The 13,593-nt window shown below is 40.4% G+C and overlaps 1 protein-coding gene across 1 annotated transcript in view; it reads left to right on the plus strand.

The window, feature by feature from the left end:
- The window catches only part of SLC35F4 (solute carrier family 35 member F4), a 248,266-nt gene that overhangs the window by 220,986 nt on the left and 13,687 nt on the right, over nucleotides 1-13,593 (plus strand). Inside the window, exons 3-4 of the mRNA XM_087448449.1 lie at nucleotides 2,315-2,612; nucleotides 10,389-10,608. Of these exons, the coding sequence (XP_087304575.1) occupies nucleotides 2,315-2,612; nucleotides 10,389-10,608 (518 nt within the window). The remainder of the gene's footprint in view (nucleotides 1-2,314; nucleotides 2,613-10,388; nucleotides 10,609-13,593) is intronic.

The following is a 13,593-nucleotide window of genomic DNA, read 5'->3' on the forward strand; positions in this document are numbered from 1 at the left end:
CTCTGGAGACCCAGTCTTTCTATGGTATCTATGGATGGTAAAATTATAGAATTGGCAACAATTGAGTCTAGTTAGCAGAAGAAGAATGGGTCAATACTATAGAGGGATTTAGGTGACTATGGTGTCATCAAAAGTACTGTCCATGGTTCGATGGTGCTACAGAAGCAATCTTCAAAGAAGGTGACGACACAGGCAGATGTCACCTCAAAGGGATACTTAGAATCTTTGTAGAATCATCCCTTCTTCTTGAGACAGTCCCTGAGAATAATGTGATCTGAAGTGTAGTAGGGTACACCTTTCTCTTAAGAGAACACTTTCCTCTGAAGTCTCATGCAAGACTGACATTACCGCCAGGAAATAGAACTTTTTCTCCAAACCACTTCTGAAACTTCTAGTGCTTGAACGGAGAGCTCAAGCCTGAAACCTAGACAGAATGAGACTCAGAATAAAAAGTTTAGACCCTGTGTTCAACCTTGGACAACCCTTAACACAACTCTCAGTTCTTTCATCTGTAAAATGGTAATGATAATACCTACTTAATTGGGTAAGTTTGTGTTCCCTTCCCAGCCTCTCAACACAAGAGTGTCTTATTCTATCCCCTTATTCATTTTAGTGTTTTCCTGCTACTCACTGCATAAGCCATATGGTCATAGAGGGAATTTGCAGATCAGTTATCAAGAGCAGGTATTTGTGCACAGTCAAGGGAGCTGGCTAACTCATACTTCCAGACTGATATCAATGTCATTGCATCGCGGAAGTTTCTCCTGATCATTTCCCACCCCACCTCTTAAGAAGTGCTTCTCCTCTGCCTCCATATGGCCTTGTATCTGCCATTGTATTAGATGTTGTATTACATTGTATTGGATGTGTTTTCTGGCTTTCCACTGGACCATAAGCTCAAATCTTTTATCTTTGAACCCCTGGGACCTAACTAGCTAACTAGCTGCTGATAGTCTCCATAGATTTTGCTGAATAAACAAATAAAAGAATATCACTTTTCATCTTCTGGAGGCCTAGGCCCTGAGAATTCAGTATTGTTTATAAGACTTGGAAGTCATGTAGTAATTGCTGTGTTCATCCTCACTTGGTTTATACTCCTCAATGAAGAATTCACTTTCAAGGCTTGCTCCCCCCTCTCCCCAAATAATTATATCAGGAAGCCTTAGCTGGGTGAAAGTTTTTACCCCCAATGGGACAGTCACACTAGCTCATTAAGCAGTAGGAACACATTCAGCAGGAGAGCCAGGAGGTTCTGGAAAGGTAAAGTGAGAAACCCATCCATGACCACTTGCAATCTGTTGGCTGAACCACTTTCTTAACCCCCAGGATAAATCTTGTGCTTAAGGGAGTTACCTGGAGACACAAGAGAATCTTGCAGATAATTCTGCCTCCCTTCCCCCAGGACTCTCCCATTTGGGATCTCAGCACAGGGACTCAGGGTGACCTCTGCTCAAACTTCCTGATAGATACATAAATTCCTTGTGTTGAACTTGTTTTCTCTATCAGGGGAGAAGGCCTTTATGATTGTCCCTTTCAGAGAGCTTTGAGTATTTTAGTGTGAAAAAAATGCTACTAAATTTTCTTAGTAAATGTTAAAAGACAAAGCAGAACTCATTGTGCTCTCCAAAATATATTAAATAGTAATTTGTTCTGAGGTGGGAAATGACTTTGCGTGGTCAGGACTTGCTCTGTTCTTGGGTCATGTTGCTTTTCAATTTAATAGTCGTCTTTGCTGTAATTTAAAGAAAAAAAAAAAACCTCAGTGGAATATAACAACCAGTACTTATTTTTCACTCACTTTTCGTGTCAGCAAATACAGGGCTGCTTTGGCTGGGTTTTGCTCATTCTCCCACAAAGACCAAAAAAACAGCTCCTAGATGGGATTTTCCATTCTAGTGAGAGAGAAGAAGAGCAAGAGAGCTGGTGGGACCTTGTAATGCCTCTTAAGGCTTGGGCCAGGAGGCGGGATACCTCACATCTGCTCACATTTGATTAGACGAAGCAGGTCCTGTGGCCAAGGCCCAAGTCTTCGGGGCTGAGATGTGTATTGCTTTCACAAGGAAGTGCATAGGGTACACTGGAGAACAGCACAGCATCCACCAAGTTCATGAGCATTGTCGTGGCCTGCATGGGGTTCCAGATACATACAGTACCTTACAGAGCAGAGAGAGACTCTGGAGAGAAAATGAGCCAGAGTTATTAGTTTCTTCAAATGATGGTAGGAAAGAAAAACACTGGGATTCTACTGTCTGCCTCTTTGATTGCTGTTTTACAACCTGATTTCTGCACATTTGTATTCCTTTCCTGATTTCAGGGGATGATGGAACACAGACTCATCCTGAGAATGGCAGCCAAGAAAACAGAATCAAGGCTCGCTGCCGGTCCTGCACGTCCGTCGTTCTGAAGGCCGTCTGGGGACTCTTGATCATCTTGTCAGTGTCATCCTCTTGGGTTGGAACCACACAGATTGTAAAAATTACTTATAAGAACTTCTACTGTCCATTTTTCATGACTTGGTTTTCAACAAACTGGAACATTATGTTTTTCCCAGTCTATTATTCTGGTCATCTGGCCACTGCTCAAGAAAAACAATCTCCAATGAAAAAATTCAGGTAGGTTTTGTGTTAACTGGTCAATAGGAGATGATGTAAAATAATTTCATGCAAATATCCACAATTTCATCTCTTTGGAATATGAGCTGAGTTGACATGGGGAGTGGGGAGAGGAGGATCTAAGGTCAGTAATGAACACTAGGAAATAGACTCAGTCCTCCCTAAAAAAAATGATTGAGTGTCTTCAACATGCCAGGCATTGTGCTGGTGCTCTTGTATATCTTATCTTATTTCATCATCATTGGTGGTAACATCCACCTTTTAAGGTGGTGTTATTATCCCCATTTTAACACAAGAGGAAACAGATTTAGAAAGGTTAAATGTCCAAGGTCACACATTTATAAATAATGGAACCCAGATTTAAATCCAGATCTGTTTATCTCTGAAAGTTATGTTTTAAAAGAACACTCCAGTGTCTCACACACAGCAAAAAACTGTAGTAATGAGATTGTTACAAACACATTTGCTCAATATTCTGGATACTGTGGTGCCTAAGCAGAGGAAACGACCTGGTTTCCTGCAAAGGGAAGTTTGGCCCTGGGATGGTTTAAGAGATCCCATTCTTTGCTAGCTAGGAGCACATGGGGCCGTGTCTGTTGGTTTGCCAGCCATGAACTTGGTAGTGCCATGGTTCTAGTGATTGCTCTGTGCTCCGTGCTTCTGCAGCCCCATCTTGGAGAGCTCAGGAAGGTGGTAGGGCAAATGTCATCCAGTCCTACACAGCACTCAAGGAAGGCAAAAGCAGTGTTTGGGTCCAAGTTCCTTTGCTAACTGACAGCTTCTTGAAAAGGAAAAGCCCAGACCTAAGGAATAACTTCCAGGACGGTCACTCTGATCACCAAGAGAAAATGGTAGGCAGGACTTCAGTGGATGGCAGTGGGAGAGCAACAGTTCTCCACACCAGCTGATTGCTCCTCAGCAGAATGACAATAAATTTGTTTTGCTGGAGCCAAAATAACCTTCCTTTTGCCCCTGTACCTAATGAAAAGAAGGAATGACTCTTATAACTGATGCATTATAAGACTTAAAAACTTAAACTATGAAGAGTGTATCTTCAACTTCCATTTTCTAGCACTGTTTGGAAGTGCCTGGGAACATTAAAGTCACACTGTGAGCTAATTTTCCATGTGTGTCCATAAAAATTCAATTATAATTAAAGAAACACAAACCAATTTAAGAATAATAAATGTTTTCTGGTTTGGGGGACAGAAAAAAGACTTATACCTTTTTGTGATTGCTAAAGATACTTTGTATTTGAGTCCCATCAAAACAGACATGATGTTGGGGCAAAGGTCATTTTTAATAACAATATATATACATATATTTTTAGAAAGTGACAATGGAGGATGACATTTTATTTATTTATTTTTTAAACAAGATTTTTTTTTTTGGAAGATTCGCCCTGCACTAACATCTGTTGCCAATCTTCCTCTTTTTTTTTCTTTTTTCTTTCCAAAGCCCCACTACATAGTTGTGTAGCATAGTTGTAGAGTTGTAGCTCTTCTATACAAAATGCATTCTCAGCATGGCTTGATGAGCAGTGAGTAGGTCTGTGCCCAGGATCCGAACTGACAAACCCCAGGCCGCCGAAGCGGAATGTGTGAACTTAACCACTATGCCACCGGACCGGCCCCACAATATTTTAATAAATGATTGCAGGGGATGTGATTATCAGACTAGAATTCTCCCTGTTTGAAAATACCTGCATTTACCCTGTAGGGGAGGAAGAGAATTCCTCTACCCATTCTAGGTCCTTCTGGCTGCTCTACAAATTAAATTGACATGAGACAGAATAACAGGAGAAAATCAAACAAAGCTTTCTAACATGTATACATGGGAGAGACCCAGGAAAACTGAGTAACTCGCCAATGGCTGAGCTGCCAGCTTAAATAGCATCTTCAGCTAAAGACAAAGGAGGGTGTTGGGGGTAGTGGTTTGGGACTTCAAAGGAGAGGAAGGCAATTCACACGGAGATGGAAAAGCAAATGTTTGTAAACAGAACTTTGATAAGAGTGGTCTTAGCAAGGATCCTGCCAGTCTACTGATACCCAGAGTTATCTATGTTGATGGCTTGTCCTGGGACAGGCCTTCTATCTTCAATTTCTTTCATGCAGTTGGGGGAGGGAGGTCAAAGTTTCTTTCAGAGTGTTTTGTTCTTGAAAATAATCAAGGCAAAGAGATATATTTTGAGGTGGCCAATTCTGATCCCCCACAGCCCATTGCATGTGTGTTTTCCTCAAGTGCTCCTATGGTTTAGACACACAAGCTGATAAAAACAACAGGAGTTTAGTATGGGAAGTAGTGCCTCAGAACACCTCAAAGCAAGCCAAGTGAGTTTGGTTTAAGATAACACATTTACAACAAGAGGCTGCTGCTAACGGAAACGTTGTTTTGGGAATGAGTTTCATCTTCACCACATCTCTCGTGTCAGACTAACTCTGAATTTAGCAAAATCTATGATTTGACATGACACCTCCACCTGTTAGTGCGGGGAGAGTGAAGTTGACCATTTCTGAAATGGAATCAAAGACCTTTAATTGTCAAGCAGAAAACATTGTCTTTGAAGGGAATATTCTCCAGCAGCCCCTTGCATATGAGAGGTAAACACTGCCAGAAAATTCTGAGATCCTTGATCGTTTTATTCCTGTAGACTCATTAACACCATCTGCCAAGAAAGCACTCCCAGAAGCTCTCACAGAGAACAAGGGGAAATAGCGTTATTGTATAAGACTGAAACAGAATTTGTCCCATAGCACCAGACCCTCTGACTATTGTTTCCTTTTCTCTTGAATGGTATGAAAGCATTTCCAGTTTTTTATTATCACTAACATCAAAAGAATTTTCAATAAAGTATCGAATCTAGGTGGTAAGGATAGCCCATTTGGAAGTAGTTTTTTATATTTTAATCATTCCATTTACATACTATCAAGAGAATCCAACTACCTCAGGTGAATTTGAAATTTAAGAAGAAAAAAATTATATAACATAGCTTTGACAAGAGTGTTTTCTTAAGGAAAAAATCTCTAGAAAGCATGAAATTAGAGCCAAAGATGTATTTGTCTATGTCAAGCACCTATGAAATCTGCTTAAAGATGCCATCCGACACGCAGAAAGGGTTCAATAACTGCTAGCTGCTGTAACAAGGATGAGCATAATTAAATTATTAGTGTCCCTCAACCTCTAAGCTTCATTCCAAATTTTGCCACCTTGTCTAGAAATTCTGATATCATCATCCCAAAGAGAGACCTACTGTTATTTGTTTCTCCATAGAAATCCATTCTTTCTTGAATTTTTGCATTTCTTAGCACTTAATGCTTAAATAGCATAAGATTCTACACAGGTGACCCGGTGTTTGAATGGAGAGCATTTTTAATTCCTGCAACAGCAGTGAGAAATGGGGAGAAGGTTGACAATGAGAGAAGGAAGAAGAAGAGGAACAAAGAGGAAGCCAAGACCTGGGTGGCAGGAGAAGCCAGGGCCGATGGGGGAGAGGGGGGTTAGGGGGGTGTCAGCTGCACTTTGCCTGGGGGTTCTCCCTGTCCAGAGGCCTCTGCTGGTCTTCCCCGGGGGTCAGAATGTTTGCTCACGTGCATACAAAGTCTTTGCTTTAGAGCACTCAACCTAGCATGATGGTGGGCTCTGGGAAGGAAGAACCATCACCAGCTAGGGTGATGAGAAGATCACCAGTGATCAGAAATCCTCTAGTCAGAAATGGGTTTGTGTGGTTCTTCATAAATGTGTATTTAAAAAGGCATTTAGTAGTTGTCCACGTCAGGATAAACCCATGACTCTCAACTCTGGCTCTCCCCAGTAGACTCTCTCACAGAGCAGATCCCTTTGTAAATACAGAATACAAGCCTACCTCATTTTATTGTGCCTCACTTTATTGCACTTTGCAGATAACTGCATTTTTTACAAATTGAAGGTTTTTGGCAACCCTGCTGCAAGCAAATCTATTGCTGCCATTTTTCCAACAGCATTTGCTCACTTCATATCTCTGTGCCACATTTTGGCAATTCTCACAATATTTCAAACTTTTTCATCATTATTATATTTGTTATAGTGATCTGTGATCAGTGATCTTTGATATTACAAGTGTAATTGTTTTGGGGCACCACGAACTGCATCCATATAAGACAGCAAACCTAATTAATAAATGTGTGTGTTCTGACTGTTCCTCTGACGGGCCATTCCCCCATCTCTCTCCCTCTCCTTGGGCCTCCCTATTCTCTGAGACACAACAATATTGAAATAAAGCCAATTAATAACTCTACAATGACTTCTAAGTGTTCAAGTGAAAGGAAAAGTCGCATGTTTCTCATTTTAAATCAAAAGCTAAAAATGATTAACCTTAGCGAGGAAGGCAAAAGCTGAGACAGGCTGTAAGCCAGGCCTCTTGTGCTGAATAATTAGCCAAGTTGTGAATTCAAAGGAAAAGTTCTTGAAGGAAATTAGAAGTGCTACTCCAGTGAACACACAAATGATAAGAAAGCAAAAGAGCCTTATTGCTGATATGGAGGAATCCCTTAAGCCAAAGCCTAATCCAGAGCAAGGTGCTAACTCTCTTCAATTCTATGAAGGCTGAGAGAGGTGAGGAAGCTGTAGAAGAAAAGTTTGAAGCTAGCAGAGGTTGGTTCCTGAGGTTTAAGGAAAGAAGTTGTCTCCATAACATAAAAGTGCAAGGTGAAGCAGCAAGTGCTGGTGTAGAAGCTGCAGCAAGTTACCCAGAAGATTGAGCTAAGATAATTAATGAAAGTGGCTACACTAAACAACAAATTTTTAATGTAGAAGATTCCATCTAGGACTTTCATAGGTAAAGAGGAGAAGTCAATGCCTGGCTTCAAAGTTTCAAAGGACAGGTTGACTCTCTTGTTTGGGGCTAATGCAGCTGGGGACTTTTAAGTTAAAGCTAATATTCACTTACCATTCCAAAAATCCCAGAGCCCTTAAGAATTATGCTAAATCTACTCTGCCTGTGCTCTATAAATGGAACAACAAAGCCTGGATGACAGCACATCTGTTTAAAACATGGTTTAGTGAATATTTTAAGCCTACTGTCGAGACCTACTGCTTGGAGAAGAGATTACTTTCAAAATATTACTCCTCATTGACAATGCACCTGGTCATCCAAGAGCTCTGATGGAGATGTGCAATGAGATTAATGTTTTCATGCCTGCTGACACAATATCCATTCTGCAGCCCATGGATCAAGGAGTAATTTTGACTTCCAAATCTTATTATTTAAGAAATATATTTCATAAAACTACAGATAGTGATAGTGATTCCTCTGACAGATCTGGACAAAGTAAATTGAAAAGCTTCTGAAAAGGATTCACCATTCTAGATGCCATTAAGAACATTTGTGATTCACGGGAAGAGGTCAAAATATCAACATTTACAGAAGTTTGGAAGAAATTGATTCCAATCCTCATGGATGACTTTGAGGGGTTCAAGACTTCAGTGGAGGAAGTAACTGCAGTTGTGGTGGAAACAGCAAGAGAACTAGAATTAGAAGTGGAGCCTGAAGATGTGACTGAATTGCTGCCATCTCATGATAAAACTTTAACAGATGAGGAGTTGCTTCTTATGGTTGAGCAAAGAAAGTGGTTTCTTGAGATGGAATCTACCAGTGGAGATGCCATGAAGATTGCTGAAACAACAACAAAGAATTTAGAATACTACATGAACTTAGTTGATAAAGCAGCAGGAAGGTTTGAGAGAATTGAGTCCAATTTTGAAAGACATTCTACTTAGTGTAAAATGCTATCAAAAGCATCACATGCTACGGAGAAATCATTTTGAAAGGAAGAGTCAATCGATGTGGCAAACTTCACTGTTGTCTTATTTTAAGAAATTGTCACAGCCACCTGAACCTTCAGCAACCACCACCTTGATCAGTTAGCAGGCATCAACATCAGGGCAAGACCCTCCACCAGCAAAAAGATTATGAGTTGCTGAAGGCTCAGATGATGGTTAGCATTTTTTAGCAATAAAGTATTTTTTTACTTATGTACATTGTTTTTTTAGACGTAATGCTATTGCACACTTAATAGACTACAGTATAATATAAACATAACTATTATATGCACTGGGAAACCAAAAAATCCATGTGACTCGCTTTATTGCGATGTTCGCTTTATTGTGGTGATCTGGAACCGAACTCGCAATATCTCCAAGGTATACCTGTACAGAAACTTGGGCCCAGGATGTTCTATGAAAACTGCTGCTTGGTCTATGTGTGGCTCTGATTCAGAGTATCTCCACGGCTGTAGAGCTTGAGGGAGGCCATCCATTTTCCCATGCGTGTGAGCACGTGTGATTTCTGTTTACTTTACAAAAGACATTGCCTTTAGGTTATTTAGTCCCTTCATTGAAGTTTTGTCTCTTTCAAGTTAAAATTTACCTTTGGGAAATCACATTTCCCTTTTACGAAAATCCTTCCTTTTTTGTTTCTCTCACATAAAAGTAAAACCACTGCATGGGTTTCCCTGTGTGCAATATCCATTTTAACCTTCTGGACTTGCTGACCTACGACTCTCAGCATCCTCAGCTGCCTGGAAGCAAGGTTTACTAGGAGACTTGATATTGAAGCCCTGCCCCTGTGCTTAGAGCCTTGCCACTTTGTCCCTCCCTCCACGTGGTCCTCCTGTGGGGTAAGTGGCTCCACACATGTGAGGCAAACTGGCTAGAGATTACCTGGGTTTATAATACTTGAAGGCACAATTATTTCTCGTCAGAAAAACCTGGAAGAGACACCAGTGCTAGTACTATCTAGAGCCATGTAAATAGATTTCATTATAAAAGAGCAAACATTAGTAACTTGTTGCTTTGAACAAGCTATGTATACTACTCTTGAAAATACAATGTCTGGCACATGATAATTGCACAATAAATGCTTGGATGTTCATGAACAACTGAGTGAAAATAATAAAGCTGAATTCTCCCAGTGGCAAGCCTGTTTCTAGTCCATAGTCAACTAAGCACTATTATTCTATCCCTTCCATTATTGCTTGTCTGTATGACTAGCTTGAATATTTTGATTAAAATGGCCCCTTGGGCTAAATAATAAATTTAGTCAGAAATCAAACAAATCAAAGATTTAACTGAAGTGACTATTTTTACACAATGAATTCAGATAATTCCTCCAAAGTAGCCAAATATTTGCATATAAATACAACCTGAGTTTCACTTTTATTTTTTTCCATTTTGGGGTTATCACAGAAGCTTTCTTCATTTTTTTCTGCCTTAAAAATGCTAGAGGAAAAAGAAATTAGTCAGTTGGGCAGATACATTAGAAAGAAGCACAGTGCTTTAGGAATAATAAAGTCCCAAGCTGTGTATGGCTTTCCCTGATACATGAGGCTGCTAGTTGGTCTGTAGCCTGTTGCCACAGTAGCCATCTTGATCCTGCCACATTCGCCGATTGGGAAAGAATCTTCTTTCTCTTCCAATAGCTAGTAATTCCAGCAACTACTCGTTTCTGTATTTCTCCAGGCTTCCCTGAGAATGTTAGCAACAGCAGAATGGCTGTCCCAGCAGTCTCAGAGAATAGGTAGGAGAGGCCTGGCTCTGTGCCTGGGAAGCTGTAGGCTCTTTTCCATGGAACTCTTTGCACTTGTTGTGACCTGTAGGTGGCAGAACTGGGTTCCGCAGGTTCCGCAGATGAACGATGGGTCTTAAGTGTTTGTGCTCTTGCCTGAAAATGGCTGTGAAGAGTTAGGCAACAGAGATGTGTCACAATTAGTACCTGACTATTAACCTCTTTTTCTTTTCTAGGGAATGCAGTCGGATTTTTGGTGAAGATGGTCTGACACTGAAGCTCTTTCTTAAAAGAACTGCTCCCTTTTCTATTCTATGGACTTTGACTAATTACCTGTATTTACTGGCTTTAAAGAAGCTGACAGCCACAGATGTCTCTGCTCTGTTCTGTTGTAACAAAGCCTTTGTCTTCTTGCTGTCGTGGATCGTGCTGAAAGACAGGTTCATGGGCGTGAGGGTAATGGCACACTTGATTCAATGCGGGAGGCCGCCCTTAATCCTACATCCTTGGCATCAGGAGAGCTGCTTTGTTTCATGAAGTTTCTGTAAAACTTCTCTCTCTGGTTCTGAGTACAAATTGGAATTTGAAGATGCATTAAGATGCCTAGGCAGTTACAACAACATGAAAATATATAGAGATTGTTTTCATTGGGCAGTCAGCTGATTTCAACAGGAGGCACTAAAACTAAAAAGAAAATAAGTTCTTTTTTTAGAATTAATGGTGTAATCAACTCCTTCTGTCCTCAGGAAAAAAGGATCCGAGAAAATCAGCCACAGTAAAGATTATGATTTGCTTTTTTTTGATCAATATATATTGGGACAACTCCTTCATGTCTTTTCCCCCTCCCAAAGATAGATTTAATTAATATTGGTGTAAGTAGATAAGATTACCAAACAGTAATTAAAGTCACTGGTAATGGCACAATGCTGTTAAAAGTGGCTATATATCTAGCGTGACTAATCTAGAAATGGAACTAAAAGCAACAACTTGTACTTTTGGGTACAAATCCTTAATTGACCTATATTAAGTTTCCACCAACTACTTCAGTTCTGAGTTTATTCCTTTCAGAAACAACATGGATTTAAAAATAAAAATTTTTTTGTATGCTTGTTCTGTTAGATTGATTGAAAGCCATGCAGATTTAAAGAGCCAGATCTCATTCTTATAATCTGGCATGCTACCATGATGAAAATATTGAGAAAATAATTCTTTAGAAGGTCCAAATGAATAGCCTTTTCCCAGAAGGTAAACATCACACAATTATTGTTCTCTGAAAGAGATGTCCAAGAATGGATTTGAAACATACTTTGCTATCAAAATATTGCTCTAGTTGCAACAATTCCAGGGTCCTTGCCTCCCTAAATGCTGAAATTATTGTCTATATTAGAGAGACAGTTTATGATAGCCATTAACCCTGAAAACTTTCTTTTTAATAGCTCATTAGCAAATTCTGGCTGTATCTTGGGAGATGCTGCTCAGAAATTCACAACTGAAGCTTGACATGAACAAGAAGTAGAAAGCTGTGGTAGAAGACAAGATGAGAAACTCCGATTCAGTCCATGATATCATTAAAATATACCCAGATGTGGTACCAACACTCTCCACCAGCTTATCTTAGATTGGACACCCAAAGGGCTTAGCATCATGTTTTTACTATGTAACCACTGATGCTGGCTGTCTACCGTCAGGTACTCTGACAAGTCCTCGAGAGCAGGGACATTCCCTGCATTGCTCACTGCTCCGTTCAGAATGGGCTACATAATTTGTGGGGCCCAGTACAAAATGAAAACGCAGGGCCCCCTGTTAAAAAAATTAATAATTTCAAGATGGCAACAGCAGAGCATTAAACCAAGGGTGGGGCCCTTCTAATCATGGAGCCCTGTGTGTCTGCACAGGTCATGTGCCCGCGAAGCCAGCTCTGCCTCTAAGACCTAGAATATGCAGAGGACAATGTAAAGGCTCAATAGACATTTGGGGATATAGTGAATGAACTCATGCTTAGGAGATCATTCTCTTTTCTGTCTACCACTACCATGTATCATCCATGAGAATTTGGAGGGCCTGGTCAGAAGAGGGAAAAAGAGATTTAGGGGCTTTTCTGCTCTTTCAGTGGCATCCAAATACCAAAAGGAAATCAATACATTTATATTAGATTTACCAGTGAGAAATCAGTCGTATTAGAGTGAATGAATGTATTTAACCATGAAACTTACTGATGCAAGAGGTCCTATCAAAAGAGGTTCAATATTTATTTGAGATCAAAAGATCTCAAATAAAACTCAGGTGTATAACTTGTATTTAAATCACAGATTTAGGAACTCTACCTAGAGGCTATAAACCATTGCCATTTTAAAATTGACACCCCCAATAAGGTGTCCACATCCTAATCCCCAGAACCTGTGAATGTGACCTTATTTGGGAAAAAACGGTCTTTGCTGACATAATTAAATTAAAGATCTTGCAAAGAGGAGATCATTCTGGATTATCTGGGTGGCCATAAATCCAATAACAAGTATCCTTATAAGAGACACACACAGGAGAGACCCACAGAAGAGGAGGAGGCAATGTGACCACAGAGACAAAGATTGGAGTGATGTGGCCACAAGCCCAGGAAACCCAGAACAGCCATCAGAACCTGGAAGAGGCAAGGAACGTATGCTCTCCTACAGCTGCCATTGGGAGCACAGCCCTGTGGATTTTGAACTTCTGGCCTCCAGAACTGTAAGAGAGTCAATTTCTATTGCTTTTAGTCACCAAGTTTGTGGTAATTTGTTACAGCAGCCTCAGGAAACTGATACAGCATCTGGAAGTAATAAGACCTGATAGAAAAAATGTTAAGTAGCCAATAAGTGCCAGCCCTTGTGTTCTAGTGATTAAGATTCAGTGCTCTCACCACTGCAGCCCGGGGTTTGTTTCCCAGTCAGGAAACCACACCACCCATCTGTCAGTTGTTATACTGTGGGGGCTGCCTGTTGCTGTGATGCTGAAAGCTATGCCACTGGTATTTCAAATATGAGCAGGGTCACCCATGGTGAACAGGTTTCAGTGGAGCTTCCAGATTCAGACAGACTAGGAAGAAGGACCTGGCCACCCACTTCCAAAAATATTGGCCATGAAAACCCCATGAACAGCAGCAATAGCAGTGGAGCATCAAATGATACAGTGTGGGAAAGTGAGAGGATGATCCAAAAAGACTGGGCAGGGTTTCGCTCTGCTGGACACAAGGTCACTAGGAGTCAGAATTGACTCCATGGCAGTAACAACCAAGCCAATAAGTACTTGCATAAATTAAGACATCATAAATATATACATAAATTGACATCCTAAATGGCAAAATGGTAAGCATTAATGTCAGACATGCTGATAGAAGTCAGATATTTTTCTCTTTAAGTGACTGGAAGTGCTTCGCTTCTTACTGTGAAACATTAGAAAGTGTTTAAT

This window comes from Ceratotherium simum, chromosome 24 (genome assembly GCF_057802395.1).
Source record: "Ceratotherium simum simum isolate JZ-2026a chromosome 24, ASM5780239v1, whole genome shotgun sequence".
Taxonomy (NCBI): domain Eukaryota; kingdom Metazoa; phylum Chordata; class Mammalia; order Perissodactyla; family Rhinocerotidae; genus Ceratotherium; species Ceratotherium simum.